The following is a 26,697-nucleotide window of genomic DNA, read 5'->3' as shown; positions in this document are numbered from 1 at the left end:
GTAAAATAAGAGTTGCCAACCCTTCATAGCAGAAACAGCTATAAACTGTGAATCAATAGTATTCTATTTCAAATCAAGATTTGTGTTAGATAAAGACTTCTCAGGGGACATTCCAGCAATCCCATCAAAGAACTTCCAAAGTCACGTAGAACACAAGCTGCACACATGGGCTAGATCTAGCAAACAGATATGGCTTTGCACTCCCTACAATGATTTATAAGTTATTTTTATTATTAACATGTAAACATAGGGAAATATACACATATGCAAATGTTTTTGGCTTATATTGAAAACAAATTAAAAATCAATTTGACAATGCTGGGCTTTTATCTGCAGTTATGAGGTTTACTTTTTTTAGTTCATTATAATCCCCTCCTGGCCCCCTCATCTGTGTTACTCATCTGGCTCCAACAGATATCCGAGTTTGTGACCCCTAACAAAGAGAATAATAAAACAGAATGTCATCAAGATCACAGAGAGTCAGCAAGACCAACGTGAGTTAAATTCGGTAAACATTATGAAAGAAACTCCTATCCGTGCTGCATGAAAACTGTTGGCAATCCATTCTTAGGAAGAGAACACAAGAAGCTGTGAAATGGGGGAGTAGATGTACTAAACTGGGTTGTTCTTTTGAAAGCCAGACTTTATCAGTGGCCAGGCCTGGGGGAGGCCGTGTAGGTTACAGCAGGCATGGGAAGCCAGGAGGAAATGAAAAGAGAAAGAGAACATGAGTGTGCTGCTATTGATGGATAACACCTAGAGTGGTGGAGCAAACAAAGAAAGCTATGACATCAAGATAATCTAACTTTAGTATTGCTGCCACAAAAACTGATCTTCAATTCCAGGACTAATCACTTCCAAAAACTTTCCTCTGCTTTTCTTTCCTCTGCGTCTTCCTCCTCTCTTTTATGTACATACAACAGGTAAGAACTGCGGATCTGAACTGAGTGGTAAGGACTATGACCTGCTCACTTCAATGATCCTGATCAGCTATCAGCACTAAGCTGATGGGCCAACTGCTAAGTTCATCACTAGAGCAATTTAAATCTAGAGGCAAACCAGACTGGAGCAGCTCAGTACTGAGTCGTGTAAGATGGCACCTGGCCCAAGAAGTTGCTTTCTGAGCACAGTATGTTCTATATAGATAACGAACTCAAGTTAAGTCAGCTGTTCTCTGAGCCAATTACGTGATGAACAGAACACTAAAGTGAGTGAGAGTGCCAACATAAAATGAGAGAAGCAAAATTAACTGAAGGGTATTATAAGGGCTATTTTCTTAGTTCAGTATTCCATGTGCAGATAAGTAAGACAGGTTTCTAAACAGCATCAACAGCAGCCAAATAACCAAGGTTATTTAAAATTAGATATTCAAAGTATGTTAGAACAGACATCCTATAAATCTACTCAAATTAATTTCTTACCTCAGCTCTCAGCATGGATTGAATGGCTCTGACATAGGTCTCTACTCGATCATCCTTTAGTTCAACCCAGGATGGTGGGCTTATGTGCATGCCAATGGGGCCAGCTATCTTCTCTAACGTGTTAACCAGTTCTCGGGTCTGGTCCATTGCTCTCTTTGGGTAAAAGACTGCCCAGAAATGCATGGGGACCTAGGAAAAACCACAAGCTATTTTTAGTACTTCCCATAACTTGAACACTCCAAACTCATATCCTGGAGATATTAGAAAACAAATTGCACCCTGACCAGTTGGCTCAGTGGTAGAGCATCAGCCCAAAGTGTGGATGTCCTGGGTTTGATACCCTGTCAAGGAACAGAGAAGCAACCATCTGCTTCTCCACCCCTCCCCCTTCGTTTTCTCTCTCTCTCTTCCCATCCTGCAGCCATGGCTCAAATGATTTGAGCAAGTTGGCCCCGGGTGCTGATGGCTTGATTAGTCCGAGCATCAACCTCAGGCTCTAAAATAGCTGGGTTGCCGAACAACAGAGCAGCGGCCCCAGATAGGCAGAGCATCAGCCCCAGAAGGGCAGATCCCAGTCAGGGCGCATGCGGGAGTCTGTCTCTCTACTTCCCCACCTCTCACTTAATAAAAAACAAAAAAAAACAACAAAAAACAAATTGCTTTTCATTCTCTTGCTAACACAGATGTATGTGGTAAGTATATTAGGACATGGTATACTATGCAGCATTGAGAGTGGAAGCTCTACAACCAACCTAACGACACAAGTGAAACTCACTAATACAAGGTCGAAAAAATTAAGGTGAACATACAAGAATGTTTACTGGATGGTTACAGTTGAAACAGATCTATGCTGTTAAAAGTCAGGGTAGTGGCTCTTCTTGGGGTATGTAAGGTGAGACATAGGTGGTAGCTAGGAGCATGGATGGGTGCTTCTGTGGCACTGGTAAAGTTCTGTTTCTTAACAGACCTGTTCATTACACAGGTCTGTTTAACTTGTGAAAACTCATCAAGCTATACACTTAAAAGTGTACTTTATTCTTTTAAAATATATTTCAATAAAAAGTTTTAGAAACAGCCTGACCAGGTGGTAGCACAGTGGATAGAGTCGGACTGGGATGTCGCTGGCTTGAGTGTGGGATCATAGACATGACCCTATGGTCACTGGCTCAAGCCCAAAGGTTGCTGGCTTGAAGCCCAAGGTTGCTGGCTTAAGCAAGGGGCCACTCGCTCTGCTATAGCCTCCCGTCACAGCACATACGAGAAAGCAATCAATGAATGAAGGTGCAACAATGAAAAATTGATGCTTCTCATCTCTCTCCTTTCTTGTCTGTCTGTCCCTCTCTCTCTCTCTCTGTCACACACACACACAAGTTTTAGAAACAGATATGTTACTTTATATGTGGCCATAAAGACCAGGTTAGCCAAAAACATTTAAAAATAAGTACATGCCATTTTGTTCTTTGGTTCTCTTTGTAGGGAACTGTTTTAATTTTGCCTGTTTCATAAATAAAAACACCTTCCAGCCTGACCAGGCGGTGGCGCAGTGGATAGAGTGTCGGACTGGGATGTGGAAGACCCAGGTTCGAGATCCCGAGGTCGCCAGCTTAAGCGTGGGCTCATCTGGTTTGAGCAAAGCTCACCAGCTTGGACCCAAGGTCGCTGGCTCAAGCAAGGGGTTACTCGGTAGGCTGTAGCCCCACGGTCAAGGCACATATGAGAAAGCAATCAATGAACAACTAAAGTGCCACAATGAAAAACTGATGATTGATGCTTCTCATCTCTCTCCATTCTTGTCTGTCCCTATCTATCCCTCTCTCTGTCTCTGTAAAAAACAAAACAAAACACCTTCCAGGAAACCCCAGGGAGAAAGAAGAGGGCAGAGAAAGGAAGAGTGGGTGGTGAGCTGGCACTGTATGAATTACCATTGCAATTTCTTTTCTTTTCCTAAGCCCATGGTCAAGTAAAAGGCTTACCACTAAAAACTAATTAGTTTGAAGTACTCTGTTTAGTAGATAATTAAAGATGGGAATTCAGCTGGAACTTTCCCTCAAAAATGGGACACTAACCCTGGCTGGGTAGCTCAGTTGGTTAGTGTTGTCCCGATATGCCAAGGTTGTGAGTTCAATCCCCAGTCAGGGCACACATAAAAATCAACCAATGAATGCATAAATGAGTGGAACAACAAATTGATATTTCTTTATTTGTTTCTCTCTCTCTCCCTCCCTCCCAAAGTCAATTTTTAAAAAATGAAAAAGGACACAATCATTCCTCCTTCCAAATTTCTACCATTTTAGGAATACTGATCCTCTCTTTATCACCTTGAAAATCACTTACAGTCAAAATGGAAAAGTCTCTGGTTACTTCCTTAGTCCAGTTTACTTCCTGAGATGTAATAAATGAAGTGTTTCTTAAGTTAATTCTTTCCATGGGCAGAACACGTCCTTCAATCTAAACAGAAAAGAAAGTATCTATGACAGCCATCTGCAAACACTTTTCAGAAAAACATGGATACTGTTCTCTGTGGGGCCTGGTCAGCTCCACAACATAGACCTGTCTCTACTATAACTTCTCAGAAAAGCAGGAAAATGGAACTGCTAGCAGTGAGAGTCCATGTCAATAAACCTCTGGACATATGCAGATAAAACTTCGATAGGCACTGCTCTTTAATTACTGAAGCCTCCAACATAGTCTCCCAAGAAAAGGATCAGAAAACATTGTCCTTTTAGAAGCAGAGAATGCATGTAAAACAACAACAGTTTCAAAGTGAAAAGGAATATAAAATCTTTACATATCTTTTAAGGGAAAAATTGAAAGAAAATTAAGGTAAAGTTTCCTAACAATGCTGAATGCAAACTACTATTCTACTTTATACAAAGGAAAAGCTGGAAGAAAAGGTATAAACATAATGAGAAAACAAATTGAATAACAAATCAGTTAGACCTGAATACCCCCAAATAGGAAGATAACTATTGATAGATTGATAATATCTCGTTATTATGGACTACTTTACAACCTTTAAAATCACTTTCTAACTACATGTAATAAAATCCTGTTTTTGCAAAAATTTAAGTAGCAAGGTACGCACCTTAGAAAATTGAATGAGTCCACACTTAGTAATGATTATCTCTGGTAAAGTGTAATTATGGAGAATTTTTACTATCAATGACCTCTACGGTTTGCTTTCTTTTTTTTTCTTTTTCTTTTGTATTTTTCCGAAGCCAGAAACGGGGAGGCAGTCAGACAGACTCCCCGCATGCACCCGACCAGGATCCACCTGGCACGCCCACCAGGGGGCGATGCTCTGCCCATCCGGGGCGTTGCTCCATTGCGACCAGAGCCAGTCTAGCGCCTGAGGCAGAGGCCATGGAGCCATCCTCAGCACCCGGGCCAACTTTGCTCCAATGGAGCCTTGGCTGCGGGAGGGGAAGAGAGAGACAGAGAGGAAGGAGAGGGGGAGGGGTGGAGAAGCAGATGGGCGCTTCTCCTGTGTGCCCTGGCCGGGAATCAAACCTGGGACTCCTGCACATCAGGCCGACGCTCTACCACTGAGCCAACCGACCAGGACCTACGGTTTGCTTTCTAAAGACAAAAAACACACACAGTTTACCTGTGATCAAAAAATTTTAATGGTTTTCTTAATATTATAAAAGTCCATCTGAACACAATAACAATATTCATGTTAACAAAAGTGTCAAGAATCAGACTCATCTCATGCTTATGAAAATAATGTGGTCTGGAAAACTGAAAATGAGTAAAATTTAAGTCAATATTTCTTTGCTACCTAATTGACTAAAAATTAACAGCAAGGATCCCTGGGAGATACAGAGGAAAACTATGTAAGAAGTACTGGGTAAATTAACTCCAGAAAATTCCAGTAAAATTTAAAAAAAATATAAAATAATAAAGCAAGAGCTCCAAAATCAGATAACATAGCAAGCTGGCACTCAGTGCCAGAGCTCAAAGTCTCTGGCTTCCTGCCCCCCCCCCCCCCCACCATACACACCCTCTGGGTTACCTTATGTACATCCTTCTGCAGATAGAGTCCCCATCGTGTTAGTTCATGGCTGGCTGTCTCATTCTTTGAAATTCTCTGTATCAAGCATACCAAAGCATTATGGTGCTGTTTGGGGCTCAGGTTGATCTGCTGAGTCAAATCCTAAATAAAATTAAAATGCAGATAATTAGTTTTTTGGTTTTTTTTTACAGGGACAGAGAGAGAGAGAGAGAGATGGATAGATAGGGACGACAAACAGGAACTGAGAGAGATGAGAAGCATCAATCATCAGTTTTTTGTTGCGACACCTTAGTGCAGGGGTCCCCAAACTATAGCCCACGGGGCGCATGCGGTCCCGAAGCCATTTATCTGGCCCTCGCCGCACTTCCGGAAGGGGCACCTCTTTCATTGGTGGTGAGAGAAGCACATTGACCATCTCATTAGCCAAAAGCAGGCCCATAGTTCCCATTGAAATACTGGTCAGTTTGTTGATTTAAATTTACTTGTTCTTTATTTTAAATATTGTATTTGTTCCGTTTTGTTTTTTTACTTTAAAATAAGATATGTGCAGTGTGCATAGGGATTTGTTCATAGTTTTTTTTATAGTCTGGTCCTCCAACGGTCTGAGGGACAGTGAACTGGCCCCCTGTATAAAAAGTTTGGGGACCCCAGCCTTAGTTGTTTATCGATTGCTTTCTCATATGTGCCTTGACCGTGGGCCTTCAGCAGACCGAGTAACCACTTGCTTGAGCCTGTGACCTTGGGTCCAAGCTGGTGAGCTTTTTGCTCAAGCCAGATGAGCCTGCGCTCAAGCTGGAGACCTCGAGGTCTCAAACCTGGGTCCTTCTGCATCCCAGTCTGACACTCTATCTACTGCACCACTGCCTGGTCAGGCCAGATAATTAGTTTTTAGTATTACTTTCTTCAATATGAGGTTAAATAAACCCCAATGAGTCTTAAATGGTTCCATAAGAGACTTCCTTCACATTGAAATCTGTAGAAATGTTCAAATACCTCTATGAACTTTAATACATCTCTCTCAGGAAGATTAATAAGGTGTAAGATTAAAAATTTAATTATAAAAGAATTATAATGTTATTGTTCCTTTCCCCTCATGACATTTAAGTCTTACTTCTTTTTCAAAACCATGTTCTGAATTAAAAATTCCTAAAGGATTCTATGAAACAAGTGCTAATGGGGCTTGATTTTACCTGTTTAATATTTGGAAAAAACTGGGGGAAAAATGCCCTGTGCCTGGCACACAGCTAAACATAACATAATGGAAAACAATATCCAGGCTTCCACTTTACATCATGCCACACCATCATTTAATGTCACCATAAGACAAGTCTTTGTTTTTGTGTCTTTTGTCCAGAGGTTAGCCCCTGATAGCTGCTTTCTACATCTTTATTGTTGAGTGAGTACCTAACACGTGTGAATGAAGATTCTGAATCTCACAGTTGAGTTCTTTATTTATTCTTCTGGGACTAAAAACTATACAGCTCTTGTTCTCTGAGAGGCAGTCAGGGTCAGTAAGTCTATGGAGTTTTATATAGATAGCTCTGTGATCATAAAGTCATTAGGAACTGGGAATTTAAGGAAGGCCCCTTGACCCACATATTAAACATAGAAGTATCAGAAGGTGAACACGGAAGAAACCTCTTACAGGAATGATAAGCATTATTTTTTTTTTATTTTTTTTTATTTTTTATTTTTCTTGAAGCTGGAAACGGGGAGAGACAGTCAGACGGACTCCTGCATGCGCCCGACCGGGATCCACCCGGCACGCCCACCAGGGGCGAGGCTCTGCCCACCTGGGGGCGATGCTCTGCCCCTCCGGGGCGTCGCTCTGCTGCGACCAGAGCCACTCCAGCACCTGGGGCAGAGGCCAAGGAGCCATCCCCAGCGCCTGGGCCATCCTTGCTCCAATGGAGCCTTAGCTGCGGGAGGGGAAGAGAGAGACAGAGAGGAAGGAGGGGGGGGGGTGGAGAAGCAAATGGGTGCTTCTCCTATGTGCCCTGGCTGGGAATCGAACCCGGGTCCCCCGCACGCCAGGCCGATGCTCTACCGCTGAGCCAACCGACCAGGGCGATAAGCATTCTTTTAGGCTCTTTATGATGTTACTAAAGATACGTGGCATCTGAGACAAGCGTGGTCCAGGAACAAGACAGACACAGACGGGAAGACTGAGGCCATGGGGAAAGGCCCACGAGTTACAGTGGGGAGATGAAGCTCTGAGGGTACAGACCCATCTCTGCTCCTCAGCTACTTCCCACAGAGACAAAGCCTAAAACTTCCAGGATACTCTAGGCCCCACACAAAAAAAACTTCTACCCTTTTACCTCATCCTCTGACTTGCTGTCTTTTTCGTACATTATCTCCTCCATCCTTTCAAATAAACTGAAGGCTTATTAGAAATGCTTTTAAAAATTCAGTGCTCTCAAAGAATCTCATTTATGACCAAATGACCAGTTCACAGTCATCCACCAGACTAGTAAGGCTGAATTATTTGTTTCCCTTTACCTTATAATCTGGTCACTCTACTGTTCTAACAACTGCCAAAATGAAGCTCTGACTGGCTTTTTCAGTGTGTAGAAGAGGCATGGATCAGGTTTACAGAGAGGAAAACTGGAACATGGAAGAATGGACCTACTCAGGTAAGGATGCAAGCGTGGAATGACTCTGGCTCTATCTGCTCAAAGCAAGCATTTCTCACCTTCATGGCCCTGAAGTCCTTCTTCATCTTCTCAGGGATCCCAGTCATGAAGGCAAGCTCAGGCAGCAGCAAGATTTCACCTTTCAGCAGCTTTGAAGAGACAAATAAGAGGGACAATAAAGCAGTAAGAGAGGAACCTGGTCCCTGTCCTGTAGAGGACATGCTATGCCCAGTGCTGGCCCTGCAGTGCTGTCACTGGCAAACTAAGGAATAGAAAACTCCAAAGGGCAGTGAAGTACTATGGGTATTTTATTCTTTCCCCTGTCACAACACTTACAGCTATTTTATCAGGTAAATGGAAGAATATTGAGACTATCAAAAGGAAAAGGAACTAGAAAAAAATCCTGACCCTCTTGAGCTTCCAGACAAGCCAAGACAATACATCCTCTCAAGCTGGTGCCTGAACCTTACCCTAGCCTGTCAATCCTCAGCATTCACATGTAAGACAGAATAGTCAGGTGTCAATGTACTTCCCCCTGGCTCCAGCCTTCTTAAACTGTCTAAAACTTCCCTAATGAATCCAGTGTTTTAATTTTTAGCAGCAAATTCTCCTGATTCTGTAATCTAACTTGCTCACGCGAACATTTAGCTCCTCGTTATGGAGATATCAAAAGCAAACCCTACGGCATCTCCAAAAAGCAGATAGACTGAACTCCGCAACAGCTCTCCCCAACCACACCATAGTCATTGTGCCTTGATCTCCAAGGCCATGAAGAAGGCCACGACGGCTGATGGACACCCCCACTTACCATCCTTTGGTTATTCTGTCTGTCACTGGGCCTGTGGATCAGCAGTGGCTGGTCCTCTTCCTTAATTGTGATGCCATAGTTTTTGCTACAGTAGGACAGAGGCAGGAAGTAATTTCAGAAGCAGCATCACTACTCTTTTTTTTTTTTAATTTTTTTTATTATTTATTCATTTTAGAGAGGAGAGAGAGGGAGACAGAGAGAGAGAGAGAGAGAGAGAGAGAGAGAGAGAGGAGAGAGAGACTGGGGGAGGAGCTGGAAGCATCAACTCCCATATGTGCCTTGACCAGGCAAGCCCAGGGTTTCGAACCGGCGACCTCAGCATTTCCAGGTCGACGCTTTATCCACTGCGCCACCACAGGTCAGGCAGCATCACTACTCTTAAAGCAAGATAGTCTGTCTTTTAACCAGGACTGAGCTGCAAATTTACATAATATCCTTGTCAAAGGTCCATCAAAAACTCATCTTAGCATAACTGCAAAAAGAAGGGTCAAATTACTGTTGCAATTAAATAGAGGAGAAATAGACTAAGGTCAAAGAAAGAATTTGTTTAAAACTGCATCAGGCTAAAGGACTTAGGCAACTAGAAAGCCAAAATGATAGCCGAATGATTAATGACTTGCATCTAATCTTTCCAACCAGACTTCAAACCAGCAAAGGAAATACAATTCAAAGCCCTGAGATTAATTTATAAAATCACTTTCAAAAGTACTAAAAGGAATGAATGTGTAAGGGTGTCATATTCAAGTCTAATCCCACAAAGGAGTTCATTCCTTCTTAGGTGCATTACCAATCCAATTATTTTAGAAGTTTCCCACTGTTCACCACAGTGGAATTCAATATTCCAGGTAGACTATGTTCCCCCAACCAAGCTCAGTCTCTTTACCTATAGTATTCCAAGAATGTGATCTCCTTCCCATCAGCCATCGTGAAGCTATCTTTCGGAGTCTTATTCCAATCCACATCATCAATATGATAGGTGCGGTTGTTGTATCGGGTTATGATAATACTGCCCACCAGAAGCTTAGTGCACTTGTCCTGGAAGTTCTCTCCGTTCTGCTGATACATGGCATGCCTTTGGAAAGAGACAAAGATGTCTGGATCACATTTGTATACACAGAGCAATAGGAAAGGGATTAGTGTGTATTAAACCAAACCAAGTCTTGTTAACCAGAGACTTAAACACAATCCCCCTCTACCTTGGCAAGGCTTATGGAATGAAGCATTTCCATTCAGCATTCCTCATCTGTTCTACAATTTAAAACCCAAACAACAGTGGTTAATCTATATTTATTACCACCTATGACTGAGTTTTTTATAAAACAGCTTCTTAAAGGTAGATTCCCCACTACCACTCATTCACTCACATGATATCCAGCACAGAATCACTGCGAATGACCTTATGGGAGACATCAGCCAACAGGAAGAGACCACCATCTGTTTTCCGGATGCTAGCTGCGTAGCCTGGCCAAATCTGCAGTCTGAAGAGATAAGCAGGCTTTCACCTTAGGGTTTTAATAGACTCACAGACACTTCCATGCCCCTCTCTGAAACAATATGTGGCGCACATACTGCCTTTCCCGGGTAACAACAAACAAGCACCAGGAAACAGTCAATTAAATCAGTATTATTGTGAACTTACTAAAATACTAAACTATGAAAGAGATTTAACTGATAAATTGTATTCACTATCATAAAATACTGAGATTGTTGTCCTAAATATGTTTTTTTTTTCCAATGAAAAATTTATTTCCAGAACATTCAGAAGGGAGAACGAGGAAACCACCACCTACCTGTGCTGCTGCAGCACCATAGCGCTCATTGGGTCATAGAAATTTCTCCCCACAAGCTTCATGTCTAAAAGTTTCATTACCCTGAAATATAGAGCAAGAATGGGCTTTCTAGTGGAAGAATCCAAAAAAACAAAGCTCTGTTACTTTTAGGTACATTTCCTTTGCAAGCTTAAAAGATCAGAGTCATTGATGCCCTGTGCCCAATATAGCTTTTATCATCACGAAAACACTCTTGAAAAAGAAAAAAAAAATCACCATGGCATTTATATTGGGGCACAGGTAACTGCAGCTTTTCTTATTTACGAGGTAACCAAAAATGGAGGCTCAATTTATATTACTTTCACCCTTAACTAAAGAGCATGTAAGAGAGTCAGTTCCTAAACTTGTGGATATCAGTCTGATGAACGAAGTAATGTTTGTTTCTGGCAGTTAAGTTTAGTAGACAGAAATTAGACTGTGTTTCATTAAAAAAGAAGTGGCCTGACCAGGTGGTGGCACAGTGGATAGAGTATCAGACTGGGATGCGGAGGACCCAAGTTTGAGACCCCGAGGTCGCCAGCATGAGTGTGGGCTCATCTGGTTTGAGCAAAGCTCACCAGCTTGGACCCAAGGTCACTGGCTTGAGCAAGGGGTTGCTTGGTCTGCTGAAGGCCCACGGTAAGGCAGATATGAGAAAGCAATCAATGAACAACTAAGGTGTCGCAATGAAAAACTAATGATTGATGCTTCTCATCTCTCTCTGTTTCCGTCTGTCTGTCTCTATCTATTCCTCTCTCTGACTCTCTCCCTGTCTCTGTATAAAAAAAAAAAAAAGTGGTGTGGGAATAACATTATGAAAATTAAGTCTTTAAAAAGTTTAAAAATTATGTCTGTCTGTATCCAAAACTTCAAGGAACCAGGAAGAAAATTCTTCTAGTAAAAATTTTTACACACTGCCTCTTGAAGTAGCCTCATCACTAACACCATTAAATACATTAAATATGTACTTTAAACACCTGTTTTTAAAGTTCCTGAATCCATCTCCCATCAATTACCTCAAACCTACTTTCATATATCCAAATCTGGTCAATCACTTGAGATAACTTTTGAGTAACTTCCCCACAGTATCATGCACTTATTTCTTAAATGTTTCCAAACTCATCTATATAATGTACTGTAGTGCAGTAGAATTTAAACACCTTGAAGAGCACTGTTACAAATATAAAGCTGAGGTTAAAGAAAAGAAGGCGTCAGCTGTTTTCTCACCTACGGAAAACAACGTTGTAGAAGGGAATGCACAAGTCAGAACAGGGCTCCAGAATCTTGGTCAACTGAATCTTAACGCTGATCTCGGCACCATCAGTTTTCCTTTGACTTTTTAACTCAAGAACCTAACAAATAAATATATGCAAATAAAAAGAAACGACAAAACTACCAAGCCCTAATCTAATCCAACTGTGTCCAGAAAACACTAAAATACCTTAAATATGTTTTCTACTGTCCCTCACTTTGCTGCCCACACTGGAAGAAAATCACAGCATGACAGTCAGGATTTAAGACTGGATTTACTCCCTGGCCTGTGGTGGCACAGTGGATAGAGCATTGACCTGCAGTGCTGAAGTCACTGGTTTGAGGCCCTGAGCTTGCCCCATGAAGGCACATATGACAAGCAATCAATAAACAACCAAAGTGTACATATATACTATGGAATACTACTCAGCCATAAGAAATGATGACATCGGATCTTTTACAATAACATGGATGGACCCTGACAACATTATACGGAGTGAAATAAGTAAATCAGAAAAAAAAAACTAAGATGAATCCATACATAGAAGGGACATAAAAATGAGACTCAGAGACATGAACAAGAATGTGATGGCAACAGGGGCGGGGGGTTGGGGGAGGGGGGGAGGGGGTGAAGAAGGAGAGAGGGGTTAGGGGAGGGGAGGGGCACAAAGAAAACCAGATAGAAGGTGACAGAAGACAATTTAACTTTGGGGGAGGGGTATACAGCACAATCAAATGTCAAAATAATCTAGAGATATTTTCTCTCAACATATGTACCCTGATTTATCAATGTCACTGCATTAAATTTAATAAAAAATAATAATAATAATAATAAACAACCAAAGTGAAGCAATTATGAGCTACACCCCCATCCACCCTGGGAGGGAGGGAGGGAAGAGGGAGGGTTGATTGGTGAGAGAAACCAGTGGAGAACTAGCATAAGAACCCTTTGAATTCTGAAACCATTATTTGTCACTGAGGTCAGAGGGTTCCAACCACTCCTCTTATAAAGGGACTTCTTGAAGAACTCAAATGTAAAAGTTTCTCAGTTTGTCATTTCTTTTTTATGGAGAAGTCTAACTTTCATCTTAGAAAGTACAACTCAAATGTTCAGAAGTTTATGATTTCCCACCATTCAAAGCACTAGAACACTCTTAGGTTTTATCTGAAAGTACATTTTCTGTTTGGTCTCACTTGTTGAAGCTTAACAGGCAGATAGAGAATGGATCCATCAAAAGCAGTGACGTTTCCAGTGACAGTTTGATGTTCCTTCAACATGCCAAACCTCATGCTTTTGCATTCCACATTGGGGCTAGAAAGTAATGAAGAGGATGTTATTGCAATTTGACTCAAAGAGTAGTCTTGACTACCACTGTGCAATAGATTTTTAGAAAAGCAGTCTCTTATAACTACTGCTCCATCTAGTAGTCATATTAAAAGGTCAAATACTGCTCCTGACTAATAAAGAACTTAGACCAAGGATCCTTGCTCACAGAAAATAAAAACTCGTAATTTCACCCGCCCCCCCATGAAATGCCTTAGCATGTTAGTACACACTCTTCCAGAGTTTAGATCACAGAATCAGAAAACTTTTTCTGTGAAGGACCAAGTAGTAAATATTTTCAGCTTTGCCAGCCAGATGATCTCTGTTGCAACTACTCTCTGCAGACAACACTGAAGGACCACAGACAGTATGTCTATCAATGTGTATGGCTGCGTTCCAAGAAAACTTTATTATCAGATTTTACTCTAACCTTTTCTCACTCAAGAAAATTTCAATATTTACTGATTCATTACCACAAATGTTAGTTTTGAAAAACTCTAGCAGCTTTGTACCATGACTATTCCATTACATCACAGTAACACACAGCATGTTCTGTAACAGCAAAATTTAAACAAATCCAAGGCTAAAAAGGATCAAGCATGTTTAAAGTCATAATCCAATATACATAGTTGAACACCAAACCACTCACTCACTGAAATGCTAACATTACACTTCAAAAGCTTCTGCAAAGTTCATATATAGCATGTACATGTATGTGAATACAATATTCAAAGATGTCTTTCTAGACTCCCTTCCCGTAGTACCAGAAAGCTACAGGATGATCAGTCCCTGTAATACAGCCTCTCAGTATTCCCTCAGGGGCCTGGCACCCTCCTCACATTGTAGCTTCAAAGGTCCAGATCTACAATCTCAAAATTTATAGAATCCATGTCTTCTCCCAGTCAATACAGAGACCTGTAAAGACTCTCACACTCTTCTGTTTCATGAACATTTGTCAATTCATTTCCAGATAAGAGTTCTACCTTCTGGTAAGTGCTCAACTTCTTCCCTCACATTCCACAACAGGCCATTCCAACTACCTTTCACTAGCTAAGGTTCAATTTCACCCTCTTTTCCAGATCTGTCATATGTGCTCAGCTCTGCTATGTTTTTTTATTTTGACAGTGACAGAGAGAGTCAGAGAGAGGGACAGATAGGGACAGAAAAGAAGGGAGAGAGATGAGAAGCATGAATTCTTCATTATGGTACCTTAGTTGTTCACTGACTGCTTTCTCATATGTGCCTTGACAGGGGGCTACAGCAGAGCGAGTGACCCCTTGCTCAAGCCAGAGACCTTGGGCTTCAAGCCAGTGACCTTTGGACTCAAGGTGGTGGCCCTGCGCTCAAGTTGGTGAGCCTGCATTCAAGTCAGTGACCTCGGGGTTTCAAACCTGGGTCCTCTGCGTCCCAGTCTAATGCTCTATCTACTGTGCTACTGCCTGGTCAGGCTCTCTTTTGTTCTGTTAGCTTAGTTTTTCCTTCATAATTCTAACAAAATACTAGAAGATCACAAATGGTGCTCTTGGAAGCAAGTTCAATGACTCTTTTCTCCTGTGACCAAAGTCATCCATCTCCTCCCCACGGAAATGGACCCTTCTTTAATCTCTATACCTTATCTTCAGGGTATTTTCCCCCTAACTTCCTTTCTTCTCTTTTGCTCCACTTCTTCCTCTTATACCAATTAGTAGTCTTTCAAAAATTCAGTTTTCCATCTTCCTAGTTTCTCCACAGATTTTCCAAAACATTCATTCCTTTTCACAATTCCAACTACTAACCTCCAATAAATTACTCTCCTGAGATTTTGAGAACACAAACTAATATGAATTCTTAATTTTTATAAAGTATGATCAATCCTAAAGTTACTGACATAACTTATTTTCTCTGATTTTCTCACCCTCAAATTTAACCCTACACTATCACTAGAGAGCCATCACATATTGATACGAGATTCACGCAGGAAGGATTTGGTAGGGAGGCTATGTATCTTACACCATTGGGGGAGAGAGACTCTATTTAAGAGGAGAAATATGGCCCTGGCCAGTTGGCTCAGTAGGTAGAGTGTCGGCCCAGTGTGCAGAAGTCCCGGGTTCAATCCCCAGTCTGGGCACACATGAGAAGAGACCATCTGCTTCTCCTCCCCTCCCTTTCTCCTCCCTCTCTCTTCCCCTCCTGCAGCTGGTGGCTGACTGACTCGAGTGGAGGCCCCGAGCTCTGAGGCCCCAGGCACTGAGGATAGCTTGGTTGGTCTGAGCGCATGAGGACAGCAAGGGGTCGAGTATCACCCCCAGACAGGGGTTGCCAGGTGGATCCCAGTTGGGGTGCGTGCAGAAGTCTGTCTCTGTATCTCCCCTTCTCTCACTTAAAAAAAAAAAAAAAAGAGGAATACAAAATGAGTTAAATGGTCATGGAAAGGGTTCTATGTAAGTATAAGGCCATAAACTTAAGCTTCATTAACTTCCCAGTAAATCTCTTCTAATCTCATGCATAAACTGCACCTGTTAAATTAAATCTGAATTGGTAATATAACTAAATTTAAAAAATGTTAACCTTAAACTTACTATAAGGATTCACATACATGCATTGTAGGAGTAGAGAAGTAGTTCATTAGGAATTATACAAAAAAATAGTTGTCAGCCCTGGCCAGAGAGCTCAGCTGGTTAGAGCATCATCCCAATACGCCAAGGTTATGGGTTTGATCCCCAGTCAGGGCATGTACAAGAGCTAACCAATGAATGCATAAATAAGTTGGAACGAAAAAATCAATTTCTCTCTCTCCCTCCCCCTACCCACTCCTTTAAAATGAATAAATTAAAAAAAATTTTAATTCAGTTATTCCAGGAGAATGGTTTCATTACTGTTCTCTAAGATGTGAATAATATAGGAAAAACCCTATGAATACCTGAAAGTCACATGATATTGATAAACTGCTTCATTATGACACTGTATTTTGATAAGGTTCAATCCCAAAGGTTGAGGTATTCCTTTCGATCCTTGTTTCACAAAAAGCACCCTGGAAAATAAAAAACAAAAGTACTCACACATACCAAAGATTAAAAATAAAAAAACAACTCACATCACACATACACACACACACACACACACACACACACACACACAATAGACAGGAGAAAGTCTATTTTACACTTTGCTTAAAGATACACAGCAAGAATTGAGATCCATAAAAGCAAACTTTGAAGGCTAGTAGATACATGAATGGTAATCTCTAATTAAAGAAGGTCACACCTGATCAGGTGGTGGCACAGTGGATAGAGTGTTGGACTGGGACACGGAGGACCCAGGTTCGAAACCCCAAGGTCATCAGCTTGAGCACAGGATTGCTGGCTTGAGCAAGGGGTTACTACTCTGCTGTAGCTCCCCGGTCAAGGCACATGAGAAAGCAATTGATGAACAACTAAGGTGCTGCAACAAAGAATTGATGCTTCTCATCTCTCTCCCTTCCTGCCTGTCCCTGACTCACTCTAAAAAAATTAAAATTAAATTAAATTAAAAAAATAAAAAATAAGTAAGGTCACCCTATTTGCACTGGTAATATCACTAGAATAGATGATACCAGCTAAGAACACAGGAATTAATTCCATAGAGAAAAATGAATTGCTGTAAGTTTTCCTAAATGATTTCCTTACCTTCACCATGATAAAAATTGTGTATGTCTCTACACTGGGAAGGAAATGGAAAGATATGGGTCCACTCTCTGGCATACATTATCTACACTTATCATTAACCTCATTTCACTTCATCAGGAATTGTCCTACTCCTTTGACATTCTCCCCATGAGCAAAAAAAAAAAAAAAAGACAAAAGAAACAAAAAAACAAGGCCCTGGCCGGTTGGCTCAGCTGTAGGGCATCAGCCCGGCATGTGGAAGTCCCAGTTCAATTCCTGGCCAGGGCACACAGGAAAAGCACCCATCTGCTTCTCCACCCCTCCCCCTCTCCTTCCTCTCTGTCTCTCGATTCCCCTCCCACAGCCAAGGCGCCATTGGAGCAAAGTTGGCCTGGGCACTGAGGATGGCTCCATGGCCTCTGCCTTAGGCACTAGAATGGCTCCAATTGCAGCTGGGCCGAGCGTTGCCCCTGGTGGGCATGCCAGGTTGATCCCAGTTGGGCATATGTGGGAGTTTGTCTGTCTCCCCCTCCTCCCACTTTTCACTTCAGAAAAACATAAAACAACAATAAACAAACAAAATACAAAATGAACAAGCTTGCAGTACCTACCAACAGAAACAACATTAACAATAATATGAGAAGCCCTCTCCCACATCATTAGTAAGCAAAGAAGGCTGAGCTCCTGACTTACTTTTCCTTGTGTTCTGCTGTTCCCGGTGGAATGTGATCCTGAGTTTGTAGTGAAGATGGGGGCAGAGATGGCAGTGATGGCTGCTGGGCAGAACCCCAAGGCACATGGACAGCATTGGGAGCCCTGCATACACCTCTGCCTATACCACCAGCTGCTCTTCCCAATGGTAACACAGGTACATCCAAATTCCCTCTTCCAAGCATTCTGAAATGTTGAGAAAAGGTTGAAAAGAGGCCAATCTGAACTTATTATTATTATTATTATTATTATTTGTATTTTCCTGAAGCTAGAAACGGGGAGAGACAATCAGACAGACTCCCGCATGCGCCCGACCAGGATCCACCCGGCACGCCCACGGGGGGGGGGGGGGCGATGCTCTGCCCCTCCGGGGCATGCTCTGTTGCGACCAGAGCCACTCTAGCGCCTGGGGCAGAGGCCAAGTAGCCATCCCCAGCGCCCGGGCCATCTTTGCTCCAATGGAGCCTCGGCTGCGGGAAGGGAAGAGAGAGACAGAGAGGAAGGAGAAGGGGAGGGGTGAAGAAGCAGATGGGTGCCTCTCCTGTGTGCCCTGGCCGGGAATCGAACCCGGGACTTCTGCACGCCAGGCGGACGCTCTACCACTGAGCCAACCGGCCAGGGCCCAATCTGGACTTTTTAAATCATGCTTATATCTCTGGGATTCTCTCCAAGTCCAATATGCTAACATACCTCATCCACCAATTGCTACTAATATTGACTCTCACAGCCAACTTCTATGATAGAACTGAGGTGAAAGTTTGGCTCTCTAAAAGAACCACTATAATCGTGTTAATTTCTTTTTTATTTAGGGAGGGGACAGACAGGCAGGGATAGAGATGAGAAGAATCAACTCATAGTTGCAGCACCTTAGTTGTTCATTGATTGCTTTCTCATATGTGCCTTGACCTGGGGGGCTCCAGCCAAGACAGAGACCCTGCGCTCAAGCAGCAACCTTGGGGTTTTGAACCTGGGTCCTCAGCATCCCAGGCAGATGCTCTATCCACTGTGCCACTGCCTGGTCAGGCAATGAGGTTAACTTCTTAAGAGGGCAAATGAAGTTGTGAAGTGTACAGTGGAGAACTACTTTTTAAACCCTTTTCTAATGACTAATTGGATCTGTTGCTGGTGACTACTCTTAGAAAGTACACATTGTTTAAAATAAAACCATGCATTGTTTGTTTGTGAGATAATATAACCTGTTTAGAGTTGTCCTTTGGAGATACAGAAATACTTCATCTGAATGTGAGTTACCTGAGAAGGGAACTTGACCCACCTATTCCAACCAATAGAGGCCTCTGCCATCTTGCTATCCCCAGCTGCCAACACTGACGGATTCAGAAAAGTGGAACGAGGTTCTTCTTTTTCCTTGTGTACCATTCCGACAGACAAGCCTCGACCTAAAATGCCTCTCCCTGAATGGAAGGATCAAAGCTCAGTTATAACTGTGAGTTGAACATGTTGCAAATTATAGTTATTTTTCTGAAGACAAACTAAAGCAATCATATAATCCCCACATTTTCTTTTTTCTTCCTCTCTTTTTTTAAGTGAGAGGAGAGGAGATAGACTCTCACGTGCGCCCCATCCAGAATCCACCTGGCAACCCTGTCTGGGGCCAACTGAGTCACTGGCTGCAAGAGGAAAAGAGAGAGAGAGAAGGGGGAGAAGGAAGGAAAGAGAAGCAGGCGGTCACTTTTCATGTGTGCCCTGACTGGGAATCGCACCCAGAACTTCCTCACACTGAGCCAATGCTCTATCCACTGAGCCACCAGGACAGGGCCACCACTACATTTTCTCAAGTTAGTTTTCCACATACCTAAATAAGGCGTTTCCCGTTTCAGGGAGTTCTGGGACACTGTTTCAATGTCCAGTCCTTGGAACATGGAAAGCAAACCAACAGCTTCCTATGGTAAGTCAAAGAATAAAGTTATTCCAAGATGTAGCTTAAAACTCCAGAAATAAATGATGGTTTTCTTAAAGTCTTATAAATAATAAAAACCATCCTCTTTAAATTCTATAAATGTTACAAAGAATAAAAATAGCTCCTAAAATGATTAAATACTTCATTTTTAAAAAACACTAACTATATCATATTCGGTTTTTAAGCATAAGTAGTTATAGTCTGTGATTTGATATACAGTATAGCAGAATGCAAAAGAACAGAATTAACTTTTGTATTTTTCTGGTTTATGTCTGGCACATCCGAGGTAGACTAGCACACTCAAGAGGAAACGAATACACTAGTTAATAATTTTTTTAAAAAAATGAATCATTTAAGGGTATATGTTTTTGTTTTGTTTTTTTAACAGGCGCCAACAGCAAACCAGCCATTGTTTTCCTGTAGCCATCTTCAATGTTTATTGCTATTACACTAGTTCAAGCTGATACACACATACTTATTTAAGTAGAAATACAAGATTACTTTCATCAGTTCTTTTTACAGAACATTGTATTTGACACTGTCCACTCTACTTACAATTGTCATACTGTTATTAGGTTTTCCCTATATTTGTTAACTCTTTATTCTTTGAGGTTAACTATAGACAAATACCATCTTTAAATATCTGTATAATTAGAAGATTAAGAATGCACATACAAGCAGTAGCAAGGGCTGAAGATCCATTTTAAGATTATTAACCAGAATTGAACGATATTGTTAAGACTTCAGACAGAAATGTATGTAGTAGGGCACTTTGGGTGATATCCTAGCAGATGTTTCCCCCTGAAGTTATTGGTAAAGTAGTGAGTATAGTTTTTATATTTTTGGAAGAGCCTTCTTTAAAAAAAATTCTTAACAATTACTACCCCAAAAGCAGGAGTGGCTCCTAATAGCGTAAAGTCAAATCCAGAGTAAAAGTCTAAACACTCAGAAAAGAGCAAAAGTATGTATCTTTAAATCTACCATTGATATATTTATAGTATATGCACATTTATATAAGGCTGGAGGACGCAAGCATTAACCCAAATCCATCTAACATTCATTATAAGGCACTTTTTCTAGACTCTCAACTAGAATTTGAAACACATGCCTGGAAGGTGTTAACTACATGTTCAAGGGGAAAAAAACACAAAAACGTAAACAAGTAAAAAAACCCAACCCGTATTTTCACATAGAGGACTTCACAGTTTTCTAAGCATTTTGAAATCCATTATTTTCTCTGATAGGCAGGATGCTGCTACTATCAGTCCAGCCACGGTCTTACCCTTTGTGCCGGTTCAGGCTGTGGTCTCCGTTCCTCTGACTTTCCAAATACATGGCCTCTGCCTACTGGTCTTGCCCGACCCAGAGCTGATTCCAAAGGATTAGGATCTTGTGGCCAAGAGCCTGGCATCTGCACACACTGAGATGGGTGGCCAAGAGAAGGGCCCCTGAAGGGTGGTCGGACCGGGTCCATTGAAAGGCTGCAGAGGATACAAAAGCTAACCCTGTACTGGTTAACTACTTGCCAGCATTTTATAAAGATTAAGGATTCCCAATTGTTTTCCTTTTCCTTCAAGACAGACTCACAAAGCATTAAAGAAAAACTTACTTTTGGTCGCACCAGTGATGCAACCAGCCCCCTATATCATGTTCACTTCCAAATTTATTTATTTAGCCCAGAATATTCAAAACACTCCCCATCAGCAATCGCTCAGAGGCTAAGCCCTCTTTGAATTTTCCTATATTTTCTATCCAAGCAGCCTCTCAGAGAACTTAGTCTTATATGTTAACTAACAGTTTTAGAAAGAAGTGCATTTTATGTATGAGCATATGAAAATTTATAGTTAACAGAGACACACTGTCCTATTCTGTTAATGAATGTTTATAGGTTGTGCTTTGTTTTCAACCTCTCTTTCCTTTGCCAGAGGCCTAATTTTTTTTCAGTTCATTATCACATTAAACTATTCCATCTCCTCATCTTTCTTCTTGGTAGCTTCCCTGTATCGTATCCAACTCCTTTCTACAAAACTTTACAAACTCCACCAAAACTGAGGTTTCCAGGGTACAGACCCTTTCTGCTTTGAGCCTACAATACCTGATGAATTTCAGGTAACATTTTGTTTTGTTTTGTTTTGTTTTTTGTATTTTTCTGAAGCTGGAAACGAGGAGGCAGTCAGACTCCCGCATGCGCCCGACAGGGAATCCACCCGGCGCGCCCACCAGGGGGCGATGCTCTGCCCATCTGTTGCGAGCAGAGCCACTCTAGCGCCTGAGGCAGACGCCATGGAGCCATCCCCAGGGCCCGGGCCATCTTTGCTCCAATGGAGCCTCGGCTGCGGGAGTGGAAGAGAGAGACAGAGAGGAAGGAGAGGGGGAGGGGTGGAGAAGCAGATGGGCGCTTCTCCTGTGTGCCCTGGCCGGGAATCGAACCCGGGACTTCTGCACACCAGGCCGACGCTCTACCACTGAGCCAACCGGCCAGGGCCTCAGTAACATTTTAACACCTTTTTCTACCCCAAGTAATCAGGGCTGAGGCTCCTCCTGCTTCCCAAATCTCAGGTCCTTCAAAATCACTTTCTAACCTATAGACTTCCTGAATCCTCCTTTAAGGGGCTTCCTTCATTGTCCTGACCCACCTCTGACCCCTGAAGAATCTTTCTTAACTTAAAACTTAAGCCTCTTCTTAACTTTTGCAAACCTGTCTTAACTACTAGCTACAGAGAAATCGGGCCATGCACATAAAAGACTGACAGGTGATTCTTAACATCAATAGTGTAGGTGTAGGTAGTCGGGGATAGCACAAAAATTTTTTAACCAAAACTATCCTCTTTTACACTAAAATGACAGGATATGACTCCCCTCCTCAAAGATTCTCCCCTTTAATCGCTTCAACTGCTTTTCAGTTACCCTGGCCTTTCGGCTCACAGCTTTCCAGCACCAGAAGAATCCAGAATAATCACTTGCCTCAATGGGACACACTGAGAGGCGTCATAATCCCTACCAATTAAACATTTCTGGAAGCTTCCTTCCTCCACCCATAGACACATCCCTCGCCTCCATCATCACGTTTATAGATATGGGCACCTCCTCCAGAAGGCCCTCACTTCCTGTGGCTTTTCTCCTTCCTTTAGTTAGCAGATATAACTGTAAGGTCCACCAGGGAAGGGTCCCAGAATAGGCGAGACCTGCTGTCGCCACTTCCAGCGGAGATCCAAGCTGGGCCGCCAGGACTAGGCCTAAGCAGAGTGGGGGCCCGAGTCCGGGCCCCCGCCCCACCCCGATGGCAAATCCTACCCTCCTGCCACCTCAGGGAGAAGCACCATCCCCACGCCGGGAGGTCCTGCCCACCACTTCCGTCCAAGTATCACCGGGCCTACTCAGGCCTCCACCTCCATACCTGCTCGAGGGCCTGCGTCCTCCCACACACTAGTCTCAACCACTTCCCGCCCACCTCGGGCCTGGGCTGCGAAGATGGATCCTGCTCGCCACCACAAGCTTGAACGCAAGCCCACTGGCCTGGCCCGGAGCAACCTCGGCGTCCCGGTCTCCCTCACCTGTGTTGTGTCCACTCACGAGGACCTGGAGCCGCCTCTGCAGGCCTCAGGGAAACTCTGCTCTCAACACACACGCACGCCCAAGGACCCACGTGTTCGCACGGGAATTTCTGGTCCTCTCGCGGGGCCTCAACGGCTAAGACAATTGGCCAAATGATGTGCCGCTCTCAAGATCCAGTCAGCTCATTGGCTCGCCTGCAAAAAGAGCAGCTCCCTTTCTGGTGGCCTCGCTCTACCAAAGGGGTGATTGAAATAGGGGTCCAGAAGTTACCAGTTAATGAATCGTTAAAATGTGTCACATTATAAAGATCCTGACTCCTTTCCTGTGGGCAACTCCTATAAACAGATTTAGCTTACACGCTCTTGTTGAAATTAACTTGCCCCATCCTTGCCAGTGAAAGGATATGGAAATATATAGGTGGTGAATAGGAAAGAGTAAGCTTGAGTTTACATTCAAACATCTAATTATGTGATCTCCGCGCCTTACTTTCCTTCCCGGCCAGGGCACATGGGAGAGGCGCCCATTTGCTTCTCCACCCCACCCCCCCTTTCCTCTCTGTCTCTCTCTTCCCCTCCCGCAGCCAAGGCTCCATTGGAGCAAAGATGGCCCGGGCCTGGGGATGGGCTCCTTGGCTTCTGCCCCAGGCGCTAGAGTGGCTCTGGTCGGGGCAGAGCAATGCCCTGGAGGGGCAGAGCATCGCCCCCTGGTGGGCAGAGCGTCGCCCCTGGTGGGCGTGCCAGGTGGATCCCAGTCGGGCGCATGCGGGAGTCTGTCTGACTGTCTCTCCCCGTTTCCAGCTTCAGAAAAATACAAAAAAAAAAAAAAAAAAAAAAAAAAAATCTAAGAAAAAAAAAGAAAAGAAATAAAAGCACCCATTCAGAGTTGTATGGAAACATGTACATTCATGAGATGATGTGTGTAAAATACTTAGCACAAGTAGTAGATTGCCTGCAATAAATGATGCCCATCGTTATTTATTGATGCCTAAATCTGTGAGCCAAGAAGAGCTTTCTTCAAACTATATTAAAGCATTGGTGTTTAAGCCCTGGCCAGTTAGCTCTGGGTTAAGAGTGTCCTCCGGAAACAACAAGGTTCAGGTTCCATCCCTGGTCAGAGCACATAGGGGAAGCAAAAACAACTGAGTGGAACAACAAACGAATGCTTCCCTTCCTCCTCCCCTCTCTCCCTCTTTGTGTCTAGATTAAGACCTGGTGAGACAGCTCAGTTGCTTGAAGCATTGTCCTGGAGCACTAAGGTTGCCAGTTCCATCCCCAATCAGGGCACATGCAGGAACAGCTCAATGTTCCTGTCTCTCTCCCTGAATCTCTCTAAAAAATAAGTAAATAAATAAAAATAAAAAGTATTGGTGTTTAATTCACTAATACTGAAATTTTCACCCATAGAAATAAGGATTTCTTCCCCTCACCCAAACATTTTGGAAAATAATTTCACCCTTCTCCAACCCCAGTTTTATTGAGGTGGTTGAAGTCAAGCTTAGAGAGATCTTGCTTACACTGTAGGGATATATCATACAAATGCTCAGTATGGTATAAGGCAGAAGGTTTTTCCAAACCTCAGTTATTTCATACCTTTTTTTAATCCATACATTCAAGGACTGTACTCTCCTTCCCAAATCAGAATAGAGTTTGAAAATTATTGGAGCAGGGGGGTAGAAAGCAGAAATCTATTGGCAGGTTACTTCTTTGTTCTTCATAGATGTAATTTGTTTAACATTGTAAGTTCTACTGCCCACCTCATGTTATAATAACACAAATGCAGAATTATTCTGTTGCCCATGCAAACATTTAGCAGCAAGTGCACTCAGAAACAGTTATGCAGGTCCTAGCTGGGTAGCTCAGTTGGTTAGAGTGTTGTCCTTATATGCCACGGTTGTGGGTTCAATTCCTGGTCAGGGCACATATAAGAATCAATCAATGAATTCATAAATAAGTGGAACAACAAATCAATATTTCTCTCTCTGAATCAATCAATACATTTTAAAAAAATGAATAAAAACCCCCAGCTATACAAACTGTTCTGTAACCTTGATAAAGGCCCAGCTCCCTGTCATTTTAGGTACTCTTACCAAACCTTGCATAAAAGATTCATTCTATACTTGAGAAGTAATATTTTAGGGGCTGGAGTCAGCAGATTATCGTAATAGCAATACTCAAATAATTTTTTGAAGGCTTGAGTTTTGTAAGCTAAAGCAAATCACCATTACAAAGGCTGTACGCATTGCATCCCCTAGGTTTCTACATCCTATCATGCAAGAGAAGGGGGCCTGTTGGTAAAATAAGTTTATAAATATGATATATATGTTTGCTCGCTTATAGTTTGCATAGGATGTGGGGGACAGGCTGTTAGCATGCAGGGTCCTTATAGCTTAAGGCTTAGTTTTAAGACTAAGCTTTTCCACACACCCTTGACTGTTGCATGATAGGGGATGGTGCACTCTTATGAGGAATCCCATTTATGCCTCAGATAAGTGACTTTGTATCAGAGACTTTCTTGTCTGTATATTGGATTAAAGGTTTTGATTTCTACAATATAAATGGGGCAGAGGAGCCCATGCCAAAAAGGAGAGCAGAGAAAGGCCACGTGGAGGAGAGGAGAAGCAGCCAAGATGGCGGAGTGCTGAAGGAGAAGCCAGTTTGGGCAGAGTTTGTGCAGAGAGAAGGAGATGGGAAACAGAGGTGAATAAGGCTGGTGAGGTAGAAACCTTTGATCCTAGGAAAACTCGAATAAGTCAGTGGCTTTGGGAGCCCTGAATGGAAAGGGAAGTGTTTTCCCACTGTGTGTATTTCTTGCCTGCTGGGTGCAAGCTAGAATTAAATGTTATGGCCCACCAGTTCTTGGCTCCGTGGTTTCATTATCATCTGTCAGAATCAAATGTGAAACTGCATGAGCCAGGTGGCTGTGATGGTGGCCGTGGCTACTGGCCTTTTAGGGCCTCTATACAATATTTGTTGCCAATCTGCACAACACAAATACAATTTATTTCATCAAAAGAAAACCTGTCTCAGTGTTGACTAGAGATAAAGATGGTTGAAGCAGCTCTCTGAAGTGCGGACATCCACTTAGAACCATCCAACGGCTAATCAACCTCTCCTGGAGTTTATGTTCTTCATCAGGGCACTTCAGTTGTTAATTAACTGTTTCTAGGATATCAATTTAAAAACACACACACACATATCATACTGTTAAAGTTTTTTTGGTGTTTTTTTTTTGTATTTTTCTGAAGCTGGAAACGGGGAGAGACAGACAGACTCCCGCATGCGCCCTACCGGGATCCACCCGGCACGCCCACCAGGGGGCGACGGTCTGCCCACCAGGGGGCGATGCTCTGCCCCTCCGGGGCGTTGCTGTGTTGCGACCAGAGCCACTCTAGCGCCTGGGGCAGAGGCCAAGGAGCCATCCCCAGTGCCCGGGCCATCTTTGCTCCAATGGAGCCTCGCTGCAGGAGGGGAAGAGAGAGACAGAGAGGAAGGAGGGGGGAGGGTTGGAGAAGCAGATGGGCGCTTCTCCTGTGTGCCCTGGCCGGGAATCAAACCTGGGACTTCTGCATGCCAGGCCGACGCTCTACCACTGAGCCAACAGGCCAGGGCAAAGTATTTTAAATTAAAT

At 42.8% G+C, this 26,697-nt stretch overlaps 1 protein-coding gene across 1 annotated transcript in view; it reads right to left on the bottom strand.

Moving 5' to 3' along the window:
- Positions 1 to 23,121, bottom strand: part of PIWIL2 (piwi like RNA-mediated gene silencing 2) — a 42,568-nt gene extending 19,447 nt beyond the window's left edge. The window contains exons 1-16 of the mRNA XM_066361094.1: positions 23,070 to 23,121; positions 20,798 to 20,996; positions 19,411 to 19,498; positions 18,871 to 19,009; positions 17,580 to 17,783; positions 16,163 to 16,273; positions 13,134 to 13,251; positions 11,916 to 12,040; positions 10,671 to 10,751; positions 10,245 to 10,358; positions 9,764 to 9,952; positions 8,881 to 8,965; positions 8,132 to 8,221; positions 5,437 to 5,577; positions 3,756 to 3,869; positions 1,422 to 1,610 (exon numbers count right to left, since the gene is read on the bottom strand). Coding sequence (XP_066217191.1) covers positions 1,422 to 1,610; positions 3,756 to 3,869; positions 5,437 to 5,577; positions 8,132 to 8,221; positions 8,881 to 8,965; positions 9,764 to 9,952; positions 10,245 to 10,358; positions 10,671 to 10,751; positions 11,916 to 12,040; positions 13,134 to 13,251; positions 16,163 to 16,273; positions 17,580 to 17,783; positions 18,871 to 19,009; positions 19,411 to 19,498; positions 20,798 to 20,989 — 1,980 coding nt within the window. The 5' untranslated portion in view covers positions 20,990 to 20,996; positions 23,070 to 23,121. The remainder of the gene's footprint in view (positions 1 to 1,421; positions 1,611 to 3,755; positions 3,870 to 5,436; positions 5,578 to 8,131; positions 8,222 to 8,880; positions 8,966 to 9,763; positions 9,953 to 10,244; positions 10,359 to 10,670; positions 10,752 to 11,915; positions 12,041 to 13,133; positions 13,252 to 16,162; positions 16,274 to 17,579; positions 17,784 to 18,870; positions 19,010 to 19,410; positions 19,499 to 20,797; positions 20,997 to 23,069) is intronic.
- Between the last annotated feature and the right edge of the window lie 3,576 nt (positions 23,122 to 26,697).

This window comes from Saccopteryx leptura, chromosome 1 (assembly GCF_036850995.1).
Source record: "Saccopteryx leptura isolate mSacLep1 chromosome 1, mSacLep1_pri_phased_curated, whole genome shotgun sequence".
Taxonomy (NCBI): Eukaryota; Metazoa; Chordata; class Mammalia; order Chiroptera; family Emballonuridae; genus Saccopteryx; species Saccopteryx leptura.
Note: the sequence above shows the minus strand (reverse complement) of the source record. Positions and strands in the feature narration are given on the sequence as shown.